At 32.2% G+C, this 26,521-nt stretch overlaps 1 protein-coding gene across 7 annotated transcripts in view; it reads right to left on the reverse strand.

Annotated features, from left to right (window-relative positions):
* Positions 1-1,560: 1,560 nt before the first annotated feature.
* LOC139485901 (CUB and sushi domain-containing protein 3-like) overlaps positions 1,561-26,521 on the reverse strand; it is a 30,306-nt gene continuing 5,345 nt past the window's right edge. For 2 of the 7 annotated variants that reach the window (XM_071270557.1, XM_071270561.1), the window contains exons 2-14: positions 25,094-25,310; positions 22,468-22,577; positions 20,278-20,412; positions 18,881-18,946; positions 17,662-17,835; positions 16,370-16,549; positions 15,378-15,554; positions 12,561-12,740; positions 11,008-11,184; positions 7,501-7,680; positions 6,190-6,366; positions 4,615-4,788; positions 1,561-2,454 (exon numbers count right to left, since the gene is read on the reverse strand). In XM_071270557.1, coding sequence (XP_071126658.1) covers positions 2,264-2,454; positions 4,615-4,788; positions 6,190-6,366; positions 7,501-7,680; positions 11,008-11,184; positions 12,561-12,740; positions 15,378-15,554; positions 16,370-16,549; positions 17,662-17,835; positions 18,881-18,946; positions 20,278-20,412; positions 22,468-22,577; positions 25,094-25,310 — 2,138 coding nt within the window. In that variant the 3' untranslated portion in view covers positions 1,561-2,263. The remainder of the gene's footprint in view (positions 2,455-4,614; positions 4,789-6,189; positions 6,367-7,500; positions 7,681-11,007; positions 11,185-12,560; positions 12,741-15,377; positions 15,555-16,369; positions 16,550-17,661; positions 17,836-18,880; positions 18,947-20,277; positions 20,413-22,467; positions 22,578-25,093; positions 25,311-26,521) is intronic. The other 5 variants (XM_071270559.1, XM_071270560.1, XM_071270558.1 and 2 more) reach the window with 5 other exon arrangements.

The following is a 26,521-nucleotide window of genomic DNA, read 5'->3' on the forward strand; positions in this document are numbered from 1 at the left end:
CATTTGTACCACATCTCCTTATATATATATATATATATATATCAGGATCCAGATGTTCAGTAATTTTCGTTTTTTGATGTGGTTCATAAGTGTTGCTCTGCTCTCGTTTTCTATAAAGATTAAACCGTTGGTTTTCCAGTTTGAATGGTTGAACCTAGTAAATTTTAGGGCCCTTCATAGCTTACTGTTCAGTGTGAGCTAATGATCCGCGTTGAAGACCGTACTTTGACCTAGTATAACTTTTTTTCTTTTACAAAATGTTACTTGGATTGAGAGTTGACTCATTGGTACGCATAACACATATTCTTTTAGCTATATATGACACAATAGAGAATGGAAATGGGGGATGTGTTAAAGAGACAGCAATCCGACCAAGGAGCAGAAAACAGCCGAAGGACAACAATGGGTATTCAACACATAGACAATTTACCGTTAGCGGACTTCATCTTGTCCATAAACGAAAATGTGTACTAGTACAGTGAAAACGAACATCATACTTAACTTCAAAACATATAAATGAATTAAAATTAAAATTTAAAATTCATACAAGAATAACGAAGTTTTAAGGACCTCAAAAGGTTTTATTTTGGACGGTGGTGACTTTTTTGTTTTGTTTTACGTAAAATGAATGCACCCAGTCTGGACCTATGCATTAGACGTGTACAGTGCATAACAGGTGTCAAGACGTTTTCAACTACTATGACAATACTCAGAACCAATGTCGAATTCAGAAACCTGGAAATTACATTTTTTTTGTCTGAGAATGCAAATTGAAGATTGCGCTTTATTTCGTTAGCAGATCAAACTTATTAAATATGAGATATCGAGATACTTTATAAAATACGCGTTAACCAAATTCTTAAGTTATGGTATACTAAACTCGTAGTAGCCCATACTTGTAGCATGTTTACATTTTGTGTTTTTAGAAATTGGTACTAGTATTGGAATGTATTCTAATGTCCTGTCATGACCTGTATAATAGAAGATGAAGGTCGGGGAAATTTGGACTGCCATTGAAAATCAGAGTATATAGATAGTCAAAGTGACTGCATCAATTGAGTTGTTGTAGTACTTATAATAAATACAGAGATTGCAGTAAAAACTTAAATATAACTCTATCTGATAATTAATCTGCTAAAAAATTACTCTAAAAGACAGGCGAAAGATACCAAAGAGTCGTTCAAACTAATAAGTAAAAAATAAACTGACAACGCCATGACTAAAAAAAACAACTGTTACAGGCAAACGTAAGTACACAAAACACAATTATCGTATGCTAAAGACTGAGCAACACGAACCGTAAAAAATGGGGTAATCTAATTAGATACCCCGGGAGAGTAAGCAGATTCTGCTCCACATCTTGCACCCGTCGTGTCAAACTCCCCGGCAGTTCCAGTTCCGATCCGCATACGGGCCCGAATACTACTCTACACATTGATGGAGTAAAGGAAAACAGTTCCGGAATGGAAACGATCACTGTCCGGAGTTTGCCGTCGTGTTGCTCATGTAAGTACAAAGTGTGTACTACGTCATATTCGTGAAACTGATTGAATTATGACAAATGTAGTAAACCTTTATTTGCTCTATGATACATCTGCAATAATAATAATAATTATAAACAATAAACTTATGATCTTTTGATAAGCTATAAAAGCAGATAAATTCAGTAGCATGTGTATGATAATAAAAAATTATCCTCCTCCACATATCCTGATCTTTTATGTTCACCCGTTTTCCTTATTTCTTTAAATATCGCTGGATGGATAACTATCTCCAGTTTATATTTTCTAATCCACTTTACTCTCTTCTCCCCTTAGAGATGTTTGCTGTTCTTGCTTTTGAATGTTAGGCGAGTTTTATCCATGTAGTGCCATTAAAAAAGTTTGCCTACAAACTCCGATTTTTCTCATATTTTGATTACGCATAGCTTGAAAAGCAATTATTGAAGATTTTATCACACCATTGTTAATTTTTCATATTTTGTTTAAAAAAAGAAAAGGTGCCAATGTTAATGTATGAAAAATCTAGAGATAATCACATCCCGCCAAATTTTAATAGCTTATAATTATCTTAAAAATACAGACACACGGACCCTTCATTTTTTTTCTGCTCTGTTAGTTTCTTTATTCATATACTTTAAACAATCTTATATAAAGCTTGGTATTTTGAAACAAAGTAGCAAACATCCTGAAATCATTAAAAAAAAAAACAACAACAACAACACCAAAAACTGTTGTAGCTCCTATTGTTTATAAGGAGGATATCATAGTCTGGGAGGAATAAATTTCACTTGACGATTTGTAGTCCATTTTTCCATTTTTCCATTTTTCTTTTTGCGCACTATGCAATAACAAAATAGGAAAATCACTATGATTGCAAGTATGAGCAATAGTCCACTAATAGTTCCAGCAATAATGTAATTGCTCTGTTCATTTGACACTGCCAGATAAGCCCCTGAAAAAGATGAGAAATAGATATACACGAATATGTGTTATTTTATTTATTGTATGCATAGACTATTATCTTACCTCCTATAGATTTATAGAGATATGATTCGTTTAAAGACTAAACGTAGTGACATGTAATGAACGATTGAAATAAAATTCATTAACAAACTTAAAGCTAAAAAAATGTTATTGTTGGCATTTGTTTTCTGTATAAACAAATGGAAGTATGGTCTCAATACCAAGTATTGAAGATATGAACACTTTGATAGGCCGCTTATCAAGATACCACATGTGAAGATAATCGGTAAGGTAAATTCGTTACACCGTATGCTAGTTACCTAATACGGTAAATATGGGGTCAGTAAATATCGTATTAGGTCACTAACATACCATGTAATGATTATTATCATATACTTAGACTTAATAACATATGATTTTTACCGTATGATAATAGCATTAAATTAAAGTATTTTCTATATTTTTCGAATTGGTGCTTAGCGGGCTGATATGAAAAGTTTATCACATGCTTCGATTGTTATCACATGCCTTTCCGTAACGTTATCACATGGCATTCCGGTGATACTCGGCAAATTCCGGAAAATACACCTTAATGCTACGTTTTCAGTGAAAAACATTACAAAGTAGTGTACAAAACAATTATATGAATACTGGAAAGTATATTGTGTAAAATAATTAAATTAAATTAAAATAAAAAAATAAATAAATGCATTTTGTAAGTTTTTCTGAAACATAATTTAGAAAGTTACTTTAAAAAAAGTTGACTTTTCCAAACAATTTTCATTATGTATATTGTTGAATTATTTTTTTGTCGATTCGTCCATATTAAAATGTGTTTTTTTTTCTCTCTGTTGAGGCATCTGATAGAAAGATTTCTTATTGAATGTATCAAATTTTGGGTCCGACGTCCGTGAACTTTTTACTCTTTCAAGATCTTTTCGGGAACCACGTTGAAGGATCAATATATTAATCTGTTATTTTTCACTACTGTTGAAGCATATGATAAAAAGATCATAACATGTCATTTTTCATATCGCATGTATTATCAGCCCTCGAGCCATGCGGCTCTTGGGCTGATATTGAACCTAGGGCTGATAATACATGCGATATGAAAAATGCCATGTAATAATCTGATATTATCACTATTTTGTTCATTTTACTTTGATCTTTTTTTGTGATAATTTTCATATCATGCTACTCGCTTGAGATGGAAAATTATCGCTAGAAACTAAGCAGGCACGTAGCGTTGCTAACGAAATTGATATGAAATTGACAACGTCTTCATAGGTAAAATAGCGATAAACAGATTATCATTGTTCATCTCAACTCGATTGCCTTTCTCGCTTTCGCCGTCCCAGCTCAAGCGAGAAAATTAATCTCGTTGAGATGATTCACGATAATCTATAATTATATACTAAGTGTAAATGCCTTGACATATCAAGGATACAAAGATGAGGATTAGAAACAACTCTCAACTATTAATTGTCTTCATACTGCATTCTAAAAATAAATCTTTGTTGTTAATTGTGTTATCGTTAACAATTTGATTTAACACTGTTTTTCCAACATTTACGAAAGAAATAAGTTTAAGTCGTTCAACGCGCGTTGTTTATATGGAATACAAAGACAGGTTGAAAAAGTTCGTCATGAATAATTAAATATAGTTCCGGCAACTACTATGTAGATATGCATGAGGTCAAGTGATATCGGATCAGTGACTGTATATGACATAGAAATATACAGTCAACGCAGACTGCTCAAATACAACGAGTGCAGTATGAATTACAATTGAGGTAGTGCTCCCATCAGTATTTTCCCTTGGACATTCTTGTAGTCGGCTTTTTTCGTTTTTTTTTCCGAAATATTTGTTATCTTGTACTTGTACTTGTACTTGTAAACAACACTTTAAAAAGGTTAAACATGTTGAACCCATCCTGTCCGTTTAATACAAAGTAGTTCTTATATATATATTCGTATCAAATGCAGATATTCTACTCCTGGATATTTATTTTATATTCAGTGGACGTTACACAGTAGATCATCGTCAAATTGGAAGATTCCAGGGAACCATATTACATAAGAAAATCATTGATTCATGAAATTAAACAGGTCGCACATTCTTTATTATTTTTCTTTTGAAAACACTTACTGCAAACTAGTTTTTCACCAGACCATTGACCATCGCTTCCACATACTCTAGTCGTATTTCCAGAGAAATAATCGTATCCGGAGTCACACTTATACACTACGGTTTCTGTAGGATTATTTCCATTCAATTGCCTTGTAACATGATCACTTTCGCCAGGATCTGGGCAGGTTATTGCTACAATTATAATTAACAAATCAATAGTGGGTCTCATTGGGGTCTAAGCGTGATGCGGGATTGCCGACTTTTTATAAGCGTGACACGTGAAAGTCAAATTATTTTGCCGTGAAAACGGGAAATGAAGTCAAGCGGGACACGGTAAATTACAAAAAAAAATTGAGAATTGCTTACGTATATAGTGTAAGCTGGATACGGGAATCTGACAAAACAGTAAGCGGGATCCGGGATCAGAACCCCTCAATGAGACCCCTCAATATTTGTATAAAATTACCAAAGCGAGGCTGAAGATACCAATGTGACCTTCGAACTCATAAGTCGATTGCAGTTGACAATGCCGTGGTAGAAAACGTATAACTATCAAATTTTTAAACACAAAATAGAAACTAAAGGCTGAGCAACATATTCCTTTACAAAAATATGTTGACATTAACAATATCTTTCAAACATTTCCAGATTAGCGGGAGGTTTTAAATACAAAAAAAAACAAAAAAAAAACCCGTCAAATCAACCATATGTTTTTAAATGTCCTGTACAAAGACAGACATATGGCATTTAATATCAAATACTATTATATGTAGTCCGTTTATTGTTGCACTTCTGTGTTTCTGTTATTCTGTTGTTTTCTCGCAATCGATTAATGACTTTAGAACAGCGTCATACTACAGAACCTGTTGGTTGTTTTGATATATACTGTTTTAGATTTTAGAAACTTATTTGCATTGGTTGACAAAATTTAAGACATGTAGTGGAATTAAAGCAGAACTTATAGAAATGGAACTATCTTACTACATGTAATAGATACAATTTCCTTTCAAATTTTATTACAAAATGTTTATTATTATAAATATATATTAATGATTATGATTCACTATTGACATGATAGACAATGATAGATGCGATAATTATACATTCGGATTCAGACGCACATGTGAGACTCCTTAGTATCGCTCGATCGCTCGAATCAAATCAATATCCGGACTTGGTCAATGCAATTGGTTCAATATTGATAATAGCCATGTATTTAATAATCGATCTTTATTAGAAGTTGGTTCATGTACATATGTATATATATATATACTTGCATTTGGTGATTCAACTGTAACAAACAATACCATGTATCGGAACACAACAAATAATTAACTTTTTGTAAGACTTGTATTTGTTTTTCAAATATACTGATAAATTAAGAACTAACTTACTAACATTAGTTTTTAATTTTATGCAATTTATGACGTTTTTTTGTATGCAATAACAGTAGAAATTTTTCGAAATGTCAAGGGGGATATGTTATTCAAAAGAAGTTTAAAACCATCATATAGTGTAAAGTCATACGGTAAATCCTTATATTGTGTTATTTAATGAAGTTTATTTTATTTGTACTTCCCTGATTATACTTACTGCAAACTGGTTGGTTTCCACTCCAATTTTTATTTTCCATACACGTGCGAACCAAGTTACCAGATGTTAGTTCATAACCAGTGTTACATGTATATGTTACTGTGTCCTGATACTTATTACCAGTTGTAGATATAGTTGAAAACGCCACTGGCCATGTGTTTTGACAGGTTATCTTTGCTACATAAGATAAAAACAATACCCCATTAATATTTAATAAAATTGAGAATGGTAATTAGGAATGTCTTCAAGTGACAACACGAATACAGGCGCTAGGACTGAAAACGAGGTCATCAATAGGTTTTTAATACAGCGAGACAATCATGCAACCGCAGGCGGGCTTCAGTTGACCCCTGAAAAAATGTGTCCCACTATTAAACTAAGAAACATATGACGGAATTTAAATCAAAATAACATAAAAACATATTTAAAGAATTAAAGTATGCACTATAAATAAAATAATCAGTATACACATCTATATTTTTGAAAAAAAGAAGAAAAGACGTAGAACATAGGTAAACATGATAATAAAAAAGAGAATAACATTACACATAATATTTATATATATAGTTAATTAGGGGTGCTCGGATACTTCAATCGATATGTGAGTAATTCTGTGTATATCAAGTGATGAAAATGAGAAAGCATTTTTTTCTGGAAAGATCTGTTTTCAATTGTCATCGACCCATTCGTCTCAACTCGGCCGATTCCGTACCCTACCGAGGATTGCCGAATGGCCATCGACCATGAATAATGATCACAGTCATATCATTCACATTACCGATTGCTATACAAATAACATCTTCAGATCTTTAAATAATTAGTATTGATTGTTTATAGGGAAAATGGTACTAAAATGGTACTTTTACATTTTCCCAGCATTAGGTTGGCCTTTTGTGTACCCAAAGCAGGTGCACGAAGTCAAATTAGTAGCGCTGTGATTGAATGTAAGGGTACAATATATATATATTTTTTTTATTTATCTATGAGTAACTGCAGTGTGTATATTTACAATATAAATTTTGAAACCTATTAAAATATTTTCTAGAGAATTATTCGAAAAGACTTCCAAAATTTGATAAATTTGGTGCAAAATGATGGTGGGCATGAATAACATAAACAAGCTCCGTTGGAATTGGTCATGATACTATTTGGCTTCAATTTTAAAAACAGAATAATAAAGTACTATCACCACATATAACTGTTTTATTAAGGTTTTTATCATAAAAAGTGGTAAATTCAGAAAATGTTAATATTGTCGCCTATGGCAGAATAAATAGTACAGTTTTCCCTATATATATATTGCATACTCACCACAAACTGGAGGGTTTCCATCCCATTGTTTATCCGCCTTGCATTTACGAACCAAATTACCGGATGCTAGTTCATAACCGGTATTACATTTGTATGTTATCATATCAAGATATTTTGAACCCGTCTGTGTTTCTAATGAGGCAAATGAAGCTGCAGAAGGATTTTGACATGTAACTTTTGCTACAATGATAAGAATGTTATCTAAGAAACGTTTATCTTTGTTCGATTGATTAATGAGTGATTTACGTCCAGTGGCAAATATTTCAATTCGAGAAAAAATAAACAGCTGCGCCATGAGCGCATGATACGCCCAACGTCTTGTGTGGAAGTTTTATGCAATAATCATAAATAGTTTCTGAGAAAGTTTAAGCAATAACCATATATTGTTTTTTTAGACACGGCAGGACATGTGAAACCCCCAACCCTTTTTTTTTATTTTTACAAAAAACGAAATATCACAAAAATAAAATTTTGAGTCAAAATCAAAAAAGTATACAGATCTTTAGATTAATATAACAAAGAAGTGTGTAAAGTTTTAAGCAAAAATCATAAATTATTTTTGAGATACGGTGTGACATGTAAACAAACCTCCCCTGTTTAACAAAATACTTAATAACTCGAAAATAAAAATTTTGAATCATCTCCAAAAAGTATACAGATCTTTAGATTAATATAACAAAGAAGTGTGTAAAGTTTTAAGCAATAATAATAAATTGTTTTTGCGAAGCGGTAATATGTAAAAAAAAACCCTCTCCCTTTTTTTACAAAATACTTAATAACTCAAAAATGAAATTTTGAATCATCACCAAACAGTATACAGATCTTTAGATTAATATAACAAAGACATGTGTAAAGTTTTAGGCAATAGTCATAAATCGTTTTTGAGATAAGGCACGACATGTAAAAAAACCCTCCCCCATTTTTACAAAATACTCAATAAGTCAAAAATGAAATTTTGAATCATCACCAAAAAGTATACAGATATTAAGATTAATATAACTAAGAAGTCTTTAAAGTTTTAAGCCATAATCAAGAATCGTTTTTGAGATACGGTGCGACATGTGAAAAAAACCACACCCCTGTTTTAGTTACAAAGTGCCATAACTCAAAAATTTTAAATCTTATTTTCACCAAAAAGTATACAGATCATTTGACCATCACAAGAAACAACTATATTAAGTTTCATGAAATTTGGATAAGTCGTTCTCAAGTTACGGTGCGACATGTTTACGCCGGACAGACAGACGGACAGACGGACTGACGGACGGACAGACGGACGGACACTGGACATTTGTATACCATGATACGTCCCATCAAAATTTTGACGGGCGTATAAAAAATCAATCAACACAAAAGGTTGATTTGCAAGATAGAACGAACGTAATGAAGGGCATCGACTGCCATTCGAAAATGATGGCATGTTTAATAGCGAAAGACATTTTACCTTGCAACAGGCTGACATGCAAGAGATCTATTGCAAAGGTTTGTTTTCATGCAAAGAGTATTCAACATAATTTACACGGTTGTCGAATTTTACGTTTCAATTCTTAGAACACGTGTATTTATACCTTTTGCATAGAGAAACAGATATCTATTTACAAAATGAATTTACTGCCAGCAAAAGAGAAGTTAAGGAAAAAATCAAAATTCTGAAGCCGCCCAGCCAATCCTTCTGTTTCATTATGTCGTTTGTTCATGTAATTATCCCTTGATAATAAATTATAAATCGTATCGCGTTAAATTATAGTGTCATTGCTATTTTGTTTTATATAAAAATGAAAATATGTGGTATTATTGCCAATGAGACAACTCAAGTCATGAAACTAAAGGACACAAAAATTAACAACTATAGGTCCCTCCCTGTACGGCCTTCAGCAATGAACAAAACCCATACCGATAATCACATATAAAAGGCCCCGGAATGACAAATGTAAAACAATTCAAATGAAAAAACCAACCTAACTTATGTACAAAATAATGAACGAAAAACAAATATGTTACATAGCAACAAACGACATCCACTGTATACAGGCTCCTCCTGATTTTCCTTACCTAGGAAAGTGGTGTAACAGTACAGCATAAGAACAAACTATAAAAGTCCATGCATTGCAACTTACTTAGTATTATTGTGGTACAAATATGTCAAATAGTAACATAAAACAAATTAGTTGTTCTCTGTGTATGAATTGTGTGTGAATTGTCGACGCGGCTATCGTTTTGTCAGACTTATTCATATAACTTCAAAGACATTGTACAAAATATATCATACATATTCTGAATGAATATGTGACAAGAATAACATTAGATACATAATGTGAAAAATAATGCACTCACTTTCTTGCTCTTATAAAAATTAATAATATTTGTTTTTCCTCGCAACTATATCAATTCGACAAAAAAGACCTTTTTCAATGTTTTCCAGTAATAAAAAATATGTTGTACTGTATCAGTTTGGTACGTCCAGATACATTGAATAAAATGTTAAAATGGAAATAATATTTTAAGTTTTTTCTTGTCATATAAAACCCCCGGTGTGCTTTACGACATGAAAAATCTTAAAATGCGCATTATCTGACTTATTATAACTACTAACAACTTATTATACCGCCTCAAAATATTATATTCAGCAAAATTTTGCAAGAAATTGTATTCCATTTTACCGATCAGATCATAGTTGAATACTCTTTTCATACCCAACAAACTAGAAACACAAATTTTATTTCCGTATGTGAAACACACAAGTCTCTTGGTAATTATTTTTTTTATTATTTCAACTTTATAAAAAGGGGTGCCATTTTTTCTCTCGTTTAAATGGTTTATTTTACGGCGGAATTGCAAATGATAATTCGACAATTTGAAAGGAATGTATTTCGGATAATAGTTTGCTCTCTCTCCCCCCTGTCAATATGATTAAAAAAAAAATAAGAATCATATTAAATATTATGTAATATTATCTCATATAAATTAACAGGACTTCACATTATTTGTGTCGGAAGTTAAATTGTGCGTTAAAGATGTTTTTTGATTAAATACTTGAATTTCAATCGAATAAATATATGGAGGGATGATTTTTTTCTGATTAAAATCTTTTGAAGAATTTACAACATGGAAAGTTGTACAAAAAAACCCACAAAAAACTAAAGGCAACAACTATTATCCTCTGATTTAATTTTTTTTAACAAATTGTTACGTATTTTACATTTTAATTGGGATAAATATGATATTACACATGTTATTATATATTCTATTCATTATTAAGCACATTTTATTCAATCTTGATATCGTCCGGGTTGTTTCTTCAAACGAATAACTGTCCTAAAATATCTTCATATAGATATATAAATAGTATGAGTCATTCACGATATTTCGTAACATCTTCCTATTACGAACATTATAGTTCACTACATGTGCTTATATCCATTTCCCATGCACAGTTATCGATCCTTGTTTTCTCTCAATTGAAAGAGAGCAATGACCGATAACTCTCCATGTGAGATAGGTACTTACAACAAACAGGACTTTCATCCCAAGTTTTATCCGCCTTACAGGTCCGAACCATAATACCAGAGGTGAGTTCATAACCTGTATTACATATGTATCGTATGGTATCAAGATACTTGGAACCTGTCTGTGAAGATATTGTAGCAAAGGCAACTGAGGAAGGACTTGCACATGTGACTTTTACTACAAGATTAAGACTAGTTAGTTTTACAACAATACAAAATGGTATTATGTTCTAGATTAACATATTATTATGCAAAGCGACATCTATACAACTATAATAATTTGATTTCGTAGTTCTATTTATTCACAGAGTTAGTTTTATTCGTAACCGCGTATATGTCTTGAAATGCTTACTTATGATTACCATATGACGAGCTTCATAATATACAAATGACAAACTGAATTTTTATGTGACATTAAGTTTGCAAACAATATTCCATCAATTAAAAGTAATAAATAAAGACTTTAAAGGTTTGTAATTATCAATAATAATACATAAGTTTCGTTTCAAATTGGGCTAAAAACGAACTTTCATTTATTTTTGTACTTGAAATGAAATGAAAGAAATATGACTTCCAGTAAAGTGTTTTTTTCATTTTCTTTGTTTACATCTTCTGACATCATCAGACTCGGACTTCTCTTGAACTGAATTTTAAATGTGCGTATTGTTATGCGTTTACTTTTCTACATTGGCTAGAGGTATAGGGGCAGTGTTTAGATCTCATAAACATGTTTAATCACGCCGCATTTCTGCGTCTGTCCAAAGTCAGGAGCCTCTGGCCTTTGTTAGTCTTGTGTTATTTTAATTTTATTTTCTTGTGTACAATTTGGAAATTAGTATGGCGTTCATTATCACTAAACTAATATATATTTGTTTAGGGGCCAGCTGAAGGACGCCTTCGGGTGTGGGAATTTCTCGGTACATTGAAGACCTGTTGGTGACCTTCTGCTGTTGTTTTTCTATGGTCGGGTTGTTGTCTCTTTGACACATTCCCCATTTCCATTCTCAATTTTATTGTCAACAAACAATAATTATAGACGTTATGTCGTACGTGAGCGCACATGTGTTATGTATTTTTTCTGCTGTTGGTTATACCTTATACGGTATAAAACGGTGCATTTGATCTTTCTTGTTGTTACCTTCATAACTGTAGGATGCATTGCAATTGCATATTTAAAGAGTTTTTAAGTATGCACGTTAAATAAAACAATCAGTGCAGATATCTATAATTTTGAAAAAAAAGAAGACAAGACGTATAACATAGGTACTCATGTTAATACCAAAGAAAAAAAAAACATTACACATAATATTCATATATAGTTTATTAAGGGTTGTCAGATACCTCAATCGCGATGTGACTTATTTTGTGTTTAACAAGTGATGAAAATAAGAAAATATTTTTTTTCTAGAAAGATTTGAACTGTTTTGAAATTTAATCGACAATGAATGTATCTGATTGACACATATCACTCACATCACCGAGTTCTATAAAAAAAACTACCTGTTCCGATCTTTAGAGAATTGGTATTGATTGTTTAATATATTGCATACTCACTACAAACCGGAGGGCTTCCATCCCAAAGTTTATCCTCCTTGCATTTCCGAACTAAATTACCGGATGCAAGTTCATAACCGGTATTACATTTGTATGTTATCATATCAAGATATTTTGAACCCGTCTGTGTTTCTAATGAGGCAAATGAAGCGGCAGAAGGATTTTGACATGTAACTTTTGCTACAATGATAAGATTGCTATATTATAACAATTTGTCTTTATTTGATTGATTAATGAATGATTTACGTCCAGTGGCAAGTATTTCAAATCGAGGAAAAAAATTAACAATTAACACAAAAGGTGGATTTGCAAGATAGAACGAACGTAATGAAGGGCGTGAAATATTGACTGCCACTCAGGAATGATGGCATGTTTGATAGCAAAATACATTTTGCCTTGCAACAGGCTTACTACAGAACTGCAAGAGATATAATACAAAGGTTTGTTTTCGTGGAAAGTGTATAAGACACAATTTACCCTTTTGGCGAATTTTATGTCGCAATTCTTAGAAGACGTGTATTTATACCTTTTGCATAAGGAAACGGGCATCTATTTACGAAATGGATTAACTGCCAGCAAAAGAGAAGTCACGGAAGAAACGTAATTCTTTAGCCGCCCTGCCAACCCTTTTGTTCCATTATGTCTTTTGTTACGTAATTATCCCTTGATAATAAGTTATAAATCCTATCGAGTTAACTTATAGTGTCATTGCTATTTTGTTTCCATATCAAAATAAAAAATATGTGGTATTTAGCCAATGAGACAACTCAAGTCATGAGACTAAAGGACACAAAAATTAACAACTATAGGTCCCTCCCTGTACGGCCTTCAGCAATGCACAAAACCCATACCGATAATCAGATATAAAAGGCCCCGGAATGACAAATGTAAAACAATTCAAATGAAAAAACCAACCTAACTTATGTACAAAATAATGAACAAAAAACGAATATGTTACATAGCAACAAACGACAACCACTGGATTACAGGCTCCTCCTGATTTTCCTTACCAAAGAAAGTGGTGTAACAGTACATCATCAGAACAAACTATCAAAGTCCATGCATTGCAACTTACTTAATATTATTGTAGTGCAAATATGTCAAATAGTAACATAAAGCAAATTAGTTGTTATCCGTGTATAAATTGTGTACGAATTGTCGACGCGGCTATGGTTATGTCAGACTTATTCATATACCTTCAAAGACATTGGACAAAATCTATTGATTGGTGTATCTTATGCATATTCCGAATGAACATGTGACAAGAATAACATTGGATACATAATGTGAAAAATAATGCACTCACTTTCTTGCTCTTATAAAACTTAGTAATATTTGATTTTCCTCGCTACTATATCAATTTGACAAAATAAACCTTTTTCAATGTTTTCCAGAGACAAAAACATATGTTGTACTGTATCAGTTTGGTACGTCCAGATACATTGAATAAAATGTTAAGATGGCATGAATATTTTTAGTTTTTTCTTGTCATATAAAAGCCAACGGTGTGCTTTACGACTTTAAAAATCTTAAAATGTGCATTATCTGACTTATTATAACTACTTACAACTTATTATACCGTCGTCTCAAAATATTATATTCAGCAAAAATTTGCAAGAAATTGTATTCCATTTTACCGATCAGATCATAGTTGGATATTCTTTTCATGCCCAACAAACTAGAAACACAACATCCGTATGTGGAAAACACTAGTCTCTTGGTTATGTTTTTTTTATTATTTCAACTTTATAAAAAAAGGCAACAGTAGTATACCGCTGTTCAAAACTCATAAATCCATGGACAAAAAACAAAATCGGGATAACAAACTAAAACCGAGGGAAACGCATTAAATATAAGAGGAGAACAACGACATAACACTAAAATGTAACACACATAGACAAAATCCCACGAGAATAACAAATATAACATATATATATAACATCAAAACCAAATACATGAATTTGGGATAGACAAGTACCGTGACACGTCTTATCGCAATGTGAATTTACCCTAAAAAATAAGAGAAAACAAACGACACAACGTTATAATGTAATACACACAGAAACGAACTATAATATAACAATGACCATATTCCTGACTTGGTACAGGGCATTTTTAAAGGAAAAAATGGTGGGTTGAACCTGGTTTTGTGGCATGCCAAACCTCGCACTTTTATGGCCATATGAAATATAACATCAAAAATATAACATCAAAAATATAAAAGAGAGGTGCTATTTTTTCTCTCGTTTCATGATTTTTTTTTCGGTGGAATGGCAAATGATAATTCGACAATTTGAAAGGAATGTATTTCGAATAATAGTTTGTTCTCTCTTTCCCCTGTCAATATGATTTAAAAAAAATAAGAATTATAAAAATGGAAAATTGTACAAAAAAAAAAAAAACCCACAACAAACTAAAGGCAACAACTATTATCCTCTGATTTAATTTTTTTTTAACAAATTGTTACGTAGTTTGCATTTCAATTGGGATAAATATGATATTACACATGTTATTATATAGTCTATTCATTATTAAGCACATTTTATTCAAACTTGATATCGTCCGGGTTGTTTCTTCAAACGAATAACTGTCCTGTAATATCTTCATATAGATATATAAATAGTGTGAGTCAATAGGGATATGCATATATCTGATAGGGACGTCATTCACGATATTTCGTAACATATTCATATTACGAACACTATAGTTCACTACATGTGCTTACATCCATTTCCTATGCACAGTTATCGATCCTTGTTTTCTCTCAATTGAAGCAATGAGAGCAATGACCGATAACTTTCTATGTAAGATACTTACAGCAAACAGGACTTTCATTCCAAGTTTTATCCGCCTTACAGGTCCGAACCAAAATACCAGAGGAGAGTTCATAACCGGTATTACATGTGTATCGTATGGTATCAAGATACTTGGAACCCGTCTGTGAAGATATTGTAGCAAAGGCAACTGAGGAAGGACTTGCGCATGTGACCTTTACTACAAGATTAAGACTAGTTATTTTTACAACAATACAAAATGGTAATGTGTTCTATATTATACTTTAGTGCACTTTATCTATTGACAACTGTAATTGATTTCGTAATTCTAATTATTAACAGAGTTAGTTTTATTTGTAACTGCTTATATGACGTGGAAATGCTTACTTATCATAACCATATGACACGCTTCATAATATACAAATGACAAACTGATTTTTTATGTGATATTACGTTTGCAAAGAATATTGCAACAAAAAAAATAAATAAAGACTTTAAAGGTTACTTTGTAATTTTGTACTTTTTAATTATAATACATAAGTTTCGTTTCAAATTTGGATAAAAACGAACTTTCATTTATTTTAGTACTTGAAATGATATGAAAAAATATGAAGTCCAGTAGAGTCTTGTCAACACACAATAATTATAGACGTTCTGTCGTACGTGAGCGCACATGTTTTATGTATTTCTTTGGTTGGTGGTTATACCTTATGCAGTATAGAACGGTACATTTGATCTTTCTTGGGGTTACCTTCGTGACTGTAGGATGCATTGCAATGTATTCTCTGCATAGCGGGATAGACGCTTATTCAATACGTTACTTGGCATTTAAAAACATTGTACACGAATAAGAAAACCCCCAAAACACTCGATATATTAGTCCAACAAAAAATAGAAGAAACAAATCTTATTTTAGAAAGCTGACCCACAATTAAGTATTAAAATATAACGAGAAAAATGAAAATGTTGTAACACTTAAAATATCAATATCGTTTATCACCAAACGGGTTCTATCACATGTATAAGAGAACTTACTGCAAACAGGAGGGCTTCCATCCCAAAGTTTACCCTCTTTACACGTCCGTACTAAATTACCAGATGATAGTTCATGGCCAGTAATGCACTGGTATGTAATCGTGTCCAGATAATTTGAACCAGTTTGTACCAATATTGTGACAGAGACAACTGCTGAAGGATTGGGGCATTTTACTGGAGCTTTAATGATAATAAGACTGATCAGATACATTTATTCTAGCTATACAGATTAATATGATGAAAGTTGACGTTACTGCGTTCCAAGCATATTTTCCTCTTTTCCATACTTTGTTGAAAAAATTGCTTCAAATTTTTGATAAACTCTCTGTAACAGCTATGTCAAAAAATTATGAGATAATAAAATTGAAACGATATGTACATTGTATTTAACATACTTAAAAAAAAAAAAAACAACACTGTACGGTACCAACACCTTTACACTAAAGTAGTAGTAATGTTTAAAGAATTTGTGTTTTTGTATCTTCTCCATATACACAATCACAATGCTATACATAAAGAACGACAGTATCATTCAAAGTTCCACATATAGTTACAAAAAAGCTCAGACAATCAAATAGTCGGGTCGTTGTCTTTTTGACAAACTCCCCGTTTCCATTCTCAAACTACTTTTCACGTGTTTAATATCATATAAAAAACAAGAATGTGTCCAAAGTACACGGATGCCCCACTCGCACTATCCTTTTATCATGTTCCATGCACCGTGAAATTGAGTAATAATCTAATTTGGCATTAAAATTAGAAAGATCTTATCATAAGCAACAAGTGTACTAAGTTTCAAGTTGATTGGACTTCATCTTCATCAAAAACTACCTTGACCAAAAACTTTCACCTGAACGGACGCACAGACGGACGAAGGGACGGACGAACGAACGAACGGAAGCACAGACCAGAAAACATAATTCCCATCTTCTATCGTAGGTGGGGCATGACAAACAATTATATGTTGCGTAATCTACAATGATGCTTATTTTACAGATATTTACCAGCACTAGTGGTCCAGATGAGTACACCAGAAAGATAAATTCTCTTATATGTGTTGTTATCGTCAACATGATTCTCATGATCGTTTAAAACCCTTTGTGTGTTAAACGTAATCATTTATTTTTGGAATCGACAACGACACCAGTCAGTGTTTAAAAGACTATAATGACTATTCTTGCAATATCAATGCGACGACTTTGAATTTGCTTTAAAAATTTGTAAAACCTGTAAAACCACACGGACTAATGTACTAGGATCATTTAATTTTTATTTATGCATTTGACACTCACAACAGACAATAGGAGATCCGTCCCATTTACCATCAGATTTACAAGTACGCACTTCATCTCCAGTATTTTTGTTATAGCCAACAGAACAGGAAAACGTTATGGTATCACCTTGTTCGTTACCGCTTGTTACATTCGTTGTATGAGACACTGTGTCCGGGAAGTCACATGTCACCGCTAACATAGAAGATGCAAGTTATATTTCTTAACATGATATGTGATTAATATACAATATAACAAGATACTCTCAAGAGCCTGAATCGCTCACCTGTAATGTTTTGCTTTATCTTTGATCATGAATGAGTGGATCAAAAATGCCATTTAAATGTTATTTGTATCTGTCATCTTTTCTTCAAAAGCCACCCAAAAGATTGCATTGTTCCCCTATTTCAACAATAGTGGCTATTTTTCTGAGTACAAGGAAATGCAATATAAATTTATACTACATACTCTGAAACTCATTCAGCCCAAGTTTGGCTGAAATTGATTCAGCAGTTTCAAGGAAGAAGATTTTTTAAAGTAAATAAAGTTGATCCCGTTAATATGTTTAACCCCGCCATATTCTGTATGTATGTGCCTTTCCCAAGTCAAGATCCTGTAACTCAGTGGTTGTCGTTTGTTGCTATGTTACATATTTTTTCCCCGTTTATTTCATTTTTACATAAACTTTGCTGTTAGATTACCGTTTGAATAGTTTAACATCTGTCATGTCGAGGCCTTTTATAGCTGACTATGCGATATAGGCTTTGCTTATTTTTGAAGGCCGTACTGTGACCTATAGTCAATTTCTGCGTCATTTGGTCTCTTGTGAAGAGTTGTCTCATTGGAAATTTAGCTATTGATGCATATGAACAGTTCAAAACGTTTTTCTGTGATAAGCATTTTGCTGAAAGCATATTTAACAATTATCTTAAACATAGCAGTATAAAGACATAGTATAACAAAGAGACAATTGCAACTGTTATGCGGGAATTTATCGGAACAAATAATACAAACAAAATAATTTAAAGCATCAAACATGTCTTTTTGTGCAACTTTTTTTTATTAAACATCTCTGACTACCGTTGTATTTTGTATTTTTATGAGCAAAATATTCTAAATTTTTCCTTATACTATACTAAGTAAACATCGGACATGTTCAATTTCTTATTATACACGTTATAGTGCACTGGAAATTTTATTTTGAACGTCCATTTTCATGGAGCTCCAGAAAATAGCATACCCACGTCACAGGCGCTGTCACATGGTTCACACAAGGAAGCATCATTTGGCAAAACATCATTGGTGCCTGAATAAAGGTAAATGATACATATCAATTATTAGAGTTTTGCACCCTTGAATTAGGAGATAACTGTATTGTATTTTCAGCTCCGACGGCATCAATTGGGGATTTGATGGTCGCAAATTAAGTTTACTGGCGACGCGTTAGCGGAGACAGTAAACGGGTATTTGCGACCATCAAATCCCCAATTGATGCCGTCGGAGCTTATTATACAATATTGTTATCTCCATTCTAATGAAACTGACAGAAAACAACGTTAAAACATGTATTTAAAATCTGTCATAAGCCGTCTGCGCTTGCGCGTACGTCCCATAGCATCAATTGTCAATTGATGCCATGTAAATAAGTGACGTAATCCAATCAAAATGAACGTTACAAACGTTGTTTCATTAGAATGACAGTTAAATGTTTTATAATAGAAACAAAAAGGTATTAAATAATGACATTGCATGAAGTCTACCATTTTTTTTAGGTCATTGTCTCGTCTTTCAAAGATTTTATTTGAAAATTCTATGTTTTATTTCTTCTTGGTTTGTAGTTATCAGCATACACTAGGGAGTTTGTTTTCTGTTTGGAACTTATGATGCCTTACTTGTTTTTCATCATGTTTTGCCAAAACATGTATATTTTCTATTCGGTATGTGTTTCGGACATTGCTGAAAACTATGCAGTGACAAATATTTATCAAAATCCTGATCCATTTCATATTGAAGGACAAATGTCTCGTTGGTATGGTAATCTTCTTTTTTTTTTATATTATTCGTTAATATGTATGTTTAATAACCAATCAACTGATTCTGCTTTTACCATACATTCAAGGATACCAAAAAGGAGACTGCTAGTATCCAATATGAGGTGGTCAATTTAGAAAAGTGTTTGAAGATTTTAGGCTAATTTCCTGATGAACGTCAATACAAAACATCGCTTCGAACACATGTGATTCATAAAGTGTAATAAACAAATATATCAATGTATTAAATAAAAATCTAGCTTATGAAAAAAATAAGACAGAACGCCGACAATTCAGTCTTGTCACCGATTATATCTAACAAAAACACAAAGTACATATTTTATCTAACGAATTAATCTTTTTGCTTTAACCTCCTTTTACTTTGTTAAATCTGGATTGAGTTCTAATGTTTCGTTTTTCTGAAGATTTTTATTTTTTCAGTAATGTATCAAATTGATTTGACTACAAATTCAAGATAAATAGACTATATATCATATTCATTAGACATACGGAAGGACGTTCTGACTTGCAACATAATATTCCTATTGCACAATGTTTCAAACGAAAGGACAAAATTCATAAACACAACCATTAGAACATAAATTACCTTGTTTTCTCAATGTGCGTATTTTCGGTGAGCTTGTGTATTGACAGAAGGTGCTACACGTTGGTGCGTTATGACTTGGAGCACTACTGTCTGGTGCAAACACTCTTTCTTTCGGAGTTACTTCAGTGAAAACATCTTAAATTAAAAAAAGTAAAATCACAAAAATACTGAACTCAGGGGAAAATCAATTCGGAAAGTCCATAATCACATGGCAAAATCAAATTTTAAAACGCATCAAAAACGAATGGACAAGAACTGTCATATTCCTGACTTGGTACAGGCATTTTCAAATGTAGAAAATGGTGGATTGAACCTGGTTTTATAGCTAGCTAAACCTCTCACTTGTATGACAGTCGCATCAAATTCTATTATATAGTCACCGATGCGTGAACAAAACAAACAGACATAATAGGTAAAAATGTCAAAAATAGGGGTACAGCAGTCAACATTGTGTTATCATCTTAATCACTATAAAAACAACAAATGTAACGAAGAAGCACAAAAAGGCATACATCAAATTAACATCCTCATTTTGATTATATTATACGATTATATTTGTCTATGTAAAATGCACCCATCAAGGAAGGAGGGTATGGGTACTGGTGTAAAATTGCGCGTTTGAAATTCGCACAGGTAGACATGAAATAATTTTGTCGTTCAAAGTATGACGGGATGCATAAATACAGTCACGCAAAATAGATATAACAAACACTGACTTAGCAGTTAAAGTAATAATAATAAATAAAATAATAGTGTGGTTCAAAGTATGACGTGATACATAAGTACAGAGTCACGTAAAATGTATATCACAAAAAAAGTTGGTTAACAGTAAAAGTAATATTAATGAATAAAATAATTTTGTCATTCAAAGTATGACAAGATACATAGGTACATGTACAGAGTCACATCATAAAATAATTTTGTTATTCAAAGTATGACAAGATACATAGGTACAGAGTCATATCATAAAATAATTTTGTCGTTCAAAGTATGATGGGATACAAAAGCACAGAGTTACGTCAAAAGGATATCTCTAAAAACAGACAACAGTAAAAGTAATATTAATAAAGACAAATAAAAGAATAATATAACCCGTAATTAAGATGATAAACAACGTCAGTACGCAAAATCTATACTTCAAGACCATCGTGTATTATTTGTGAAGTTGATACGGAATATTTATCAACAAGTTCTGGGTACCTTCCGATGTTCTTTGACATACCCCTGGTTCATCAACCTTCTGCTCAGACACTGGTGACGTTTTACAAAGTCTGAGTAGGAGCTGCAAGCTCTTGAATACCGAATAAGTTGGGAAATGTATATTCCATATGCAGGTGAAGTTGGTATGTTGCTACTAAAAACAATGTTAGAACAAAAAAACAAGAACACATTCTTATTCGAACAGTTTTTATAACTCGGTGCCGGAATTTGTCGCTGCATTGAAGACCCTTTTGGTGGCTTTCGCTGATATCTGCTCTGTGGTCGGGTTGTTGTCTTTTTGACACATTCCTCATTTTTATTCACGGTGTTATCGTTCTGTACTTTCTCGAACTGTCTACTTAAGTCTTTCTCTTTCTTAGTTAGTGTTCCTAATATACCGTATGTGTATGTATATGTTTATATGTATTTAATTGGTTATTGTTATGTTTATACTTATGAATGCGGGACAACTACATGTGGGTCAGAAAAAAACCCAGACCGAATCATATCGGGACGACTTATCATGCAACATGGACCGTCGTTGAAGACAACTCGAGCCGTCCATAAGTCAACTCGGACCATCTATAATGAGAACTCAGACACAGTATCGAAAGAAGATTTGAATAATATAAATGAATATTGAATGTTTAATGTTGTATTTTACATTGATTTATTATATTTTTGTATACATAATTGAAAAATTAGTCTAAGTTTATTTATTCTTTATTTATTTTTCAATTCTTTATTCATTATTCTAAAATCAACCGTCTGAAATGCCAATTCTAACAAAGAATAAACAATTTGGTTTCATTAAAACACTTTTTTTGTCAAAATACTAATATACTTTCTGCTGCCGATATGCTTCCGGTGGACTTGTGAATGGGGCCTTAAAAAACGATTGTCCTGGATTACATGTATGTGCATTTTAGATATATAACGAATTTGTTTCCATGTTTTCTTTAAACTAATATAATTCAGAAATGTAAATACCTGACAAAAGATGAAAGTAAAATAAATCGTCGGTTACTTTTGTGATTTTCATACAAAGGTAAAGCCATCTGTTAGGGCCTGAAGGTCCACTAGTAAAGCTGTTGTCACTTCTGAAATATATTATGAACACTGGACACTTTAAATTTGCAAAAAACTCATTTGCAAATCCGCCGCCGCCTCAAATAAGAGCTACAGTGTCATGTATATAACCAAAATGTGCGGAATTACATGGGATTCAATAATTTCATTGGTTTTCTACTGTTACTATTATTTTTATTTTTCTATTTGATTTATAAAAACATGGGATTTTCAATATCCCATGGGACAGGGCAAAATCCCATTGGATTTACCATTATCCCATGGGATTTTGGTTAAATCCCATGGGATTTTTTTTGGTCCCATGGGATAATTGTAGTCCCATGGGATATTTGTTGTCCCATGGGACAAAAAAAATCCCATGGGATTATTATTATCCCATGGGATTTTTAATATCCCATGGGACAAAATAAAATCCTATGGGATTCAAATTATAAATATATAGATATAAATATACAGTAATGTGTATGTTACAATGTATTCTATTTGGTAGTAAATTGTTATAAGATGAATCTTTTTAATTGAATATCTTTTTTCTTTGGAAATTTTAATTCAACATATTGTTCTATAACTGTTCAAAACTAAACTTTTAAACAACAAAGTAGATAATGTAACTAAGTATCAATATATGTTTATTTATGAAATATAGAATACTTTCTTGAAACACTATTATTTACCATTTGAAATCAATGAAAAACTCTAATATAAGGCTGAACATACTAGTACTGTAAATTCAGAAATTATTGTGTGCATTTATTATTGGATTTTTGTCATTTAAGACTAATATGAGATTTTAATTTTTTACGATTTTGAGATCAGTTTAATTCATATAAAATATTTCTAAATGGGAGTTTAAATTATTGCGTTTACATCTGTGTTGCAATTTTTGCAAATATAAACCCTCACAATAATTCTTGAATTTACAGTAGCTATTTAAGTAAATATAATGAAAGCTAAAAGAAAATGTAGATGGGGAATGTGTCAAATAGACAACAATTCGACCAAAGAGCAGATAACAGCCGAATGCCACCAATGGGTATTCGATGCTCCAAATGATAACGCACCCGAAATCATACAATTTGAAGACTTACAAAAGTCAGGCTCTAGACCTGTGTCAGGCAAAAACATGCGGCGGTGTTAAACATGTTTTGGATATCTCAACCCTCCCCCTATACCTCTAGCTAATGTCTAATAAACAAACACGTAACAAAACGCACAGTAAAAGTTAGTTCAAAAGAATTCAAAGTCCGATGCCGATGTTAAAATAGGTAACAAAAGAAACTTTTTAATTTGAATTGATAAATATATGTTAGAGTTGGTCCCTATAGTAATTACATACGAGAAGTTCATAAGACTCCCTTTTTATTTTAAAAAATTACAAAAGGAAATACTCAGCGATTTAGACATTGTTTCAAGTTTAATTTACTAATGATTACGTAGATGTTTTTATATGTTTTAATTTGTTGGTTATGTATCCATCTTGACCTCAGTAATACTGTCTACCTCTTTAAGTCGATTTTTCTCCATTTCTTATGGCCTATCTGACTATTAACATGCTTGCAACATGACAGCTAGGTGTTAAAAAGGCAGCTTGCAAATGTCTTGCCAGTGCCCGAGCCAGGTCATGACAGACGTTATATGTTGTTAAATGGTGCATTATGATTCGCTAGTATATGTTTTAGAGGGTATCGAGAAATAAATCAGACTCAACACTTACCTCGTGTGTAATTAAGTTGTTAAATATCTTATACATGTTGTAACATGTAAAATGAGGATTTTTTTTTTCGCAGGGCCAGAAAAAAATTTCACAAATTTAGGACAAAACATGCTCATATTCCTTTCTCGTGATTGCTTTGACATTCAATCTTATTTTGTATAAGTTGACCGATTGTTTTTCGATGTATTTTAATTGTGCAGTAAGTGGAATGAACCAAAAGAAAGGGAATTATTGTGTGTGGGTTAATGCGAGTTATTTGGGAAATATATTGCAATCCTTTTCTTCATTTTGTCAAACTTTAAAATCATACCTTCGCTGAGAAAATTATATTAATTTGATTTCAATGTTGCATGACCTTTGCACAGGTGTTTGCATAGGAATACTATTGAGAATTTTGCACAGGAGGAAGCCTTTTTTTTTATGTCATTAGAATATTAGTCCTTTTAAGAAACTGACTTTTGGGTTGAAAACAAATTTCATTCTCTAGAAATGAGTAACTTAGTTTTGTCATGGATAACTATTTGAATACCTGTAATTGTATAACATTCATTTCTTTTCTTATAATCTTTTTCAAACAACATCAAAATAGGATGCTTCATCCGATGAAAAGAGTTAAAAAGTGTGGTCATGCATTTACACAAAGCATTTACATGCATTTGTATAACCATAGACGTGCATGTTGCTCTTTGGTTGTTTGTTGTTTGCTTTTGTTGTTGGATTGCTGTCACACAGACGTAAATCTCACAACCAAATTACATTCAACATTTTTGTAGAAAAAGTTTCGTCCCAAAATAAATCTATATTTATATTTACTTGAAAACCACAACATCCTGCGTGTTAGAGATGTTTAAACTATTGATGCAAGTCCATCGGCTAAGTTTTGTCCCCTGAACGTCATAAATAACGGAAGTTTGCATCGTATTTGTTCCGGTGGAGATAGTCGCTGATTGTTCTGAATTGTCTATAACATGTGTGTAATTATATTCCCATGTTGATGACTTTAATTCATCGGGCAAAGAACACGCGGCATCTGAAAATACAGAATGTAGAGATAAGACAACATAAAATCCAATGACTTGAAAAAAGTAGATCATGTGATTGCTTAAAACATCAGCCTGATGTCAACTACATGTGAGGCATTATTTTGATCTCTATAATGCTTTTATTGTTTTATGCATGCATATGAAAGAGAGACGAAATGGAAATTCAAATTCTTAATTTTTAAATAAAATGAAAACGCCATGATAAATGGCGAAAATGAACGAAATATTCCTAATAGACATTCAAATTCATAAATTGAAAGAATCTAACAAAACGACCAAAAATAACAAAAGTATACAAAACGCAATCTCAAAACGTGGTGACTGAGCAGCTTAAAACTCCCTAAGAATCGGGGTTTTATCAGGTGTTTCAAAATGAAAAACAGATCCTGCTTCATACGAAATCGTTACAATTTAAGTTAATTTCTCGTCGATATCTTTATGACTTCTTTTATTTATATTGCCCGAATATGAATCATGATACTGTTGAAGAAGAAAGAAATTCCACTTCAATAAGGTTCTCTTGACAAGCTTATACTAACATGAGCAACATGGCGGGACGAGAATGACATGCTTATCCTACTGGAGAACGTGATATAGTCGCCTTTTTTGGTGGTGTTCGAGTTTTTTATGTTGTGTTTTATTTGTACTATTGTTCGTCTTTTTAGTCTAGTTTTTCTATTTTAGCCATGGTTCTGTCAGTGTCCCTCTTGTATATTTAGCCTCTCTTTTGAGACTTAAAATGATCTGCTAGTTATGTCACGTTTTCTAGTAATGGTCAAAAAACATTACGACACCAAGTATGTGTGCAAGAATTTCACCAAACGACGAATCAATGAATTGAACTCTATATACAACTTACATGGAACAATGGTGTTGATTAAAATAAAACACTGTTCTATGCCATTCTATTTTAAAACAAAGATTTAAAAAACAGAGGAAACTGAGCTCTTTATAATCATATGAATGCAGACAGCAATACGAAAACTTGAAAAAGTTGCCAAAATAAGAGTAGGTACTTTAATTCATGCGCAGACCTGCGATTTTGTGCGTATGTTCTCGCAGTACTGAAGTTAATACAAACATAATTATAAATAGTGTTATACACGGAAATTTCTTTCATAGATGATTGTTTATACATTGTATATTTTGTAATAACGTCATAATCACATGTTGCGCTAATGTTTGTGGAATATTAAGT

Source organism: Mytilus edulis, chromosome 8 (genome assembly GCF_963676685.1).
Source record: "Mytilus edulis chromosome 8, xbMytEdul2.2, whole genome shotgun sequence".
Taxonomy (NCBI): Eukaryota; Metazoa; Mollusca; class Bivalvia; order Mytilida; family Mytilidae; genus Mytilus; species Mytilus edulis.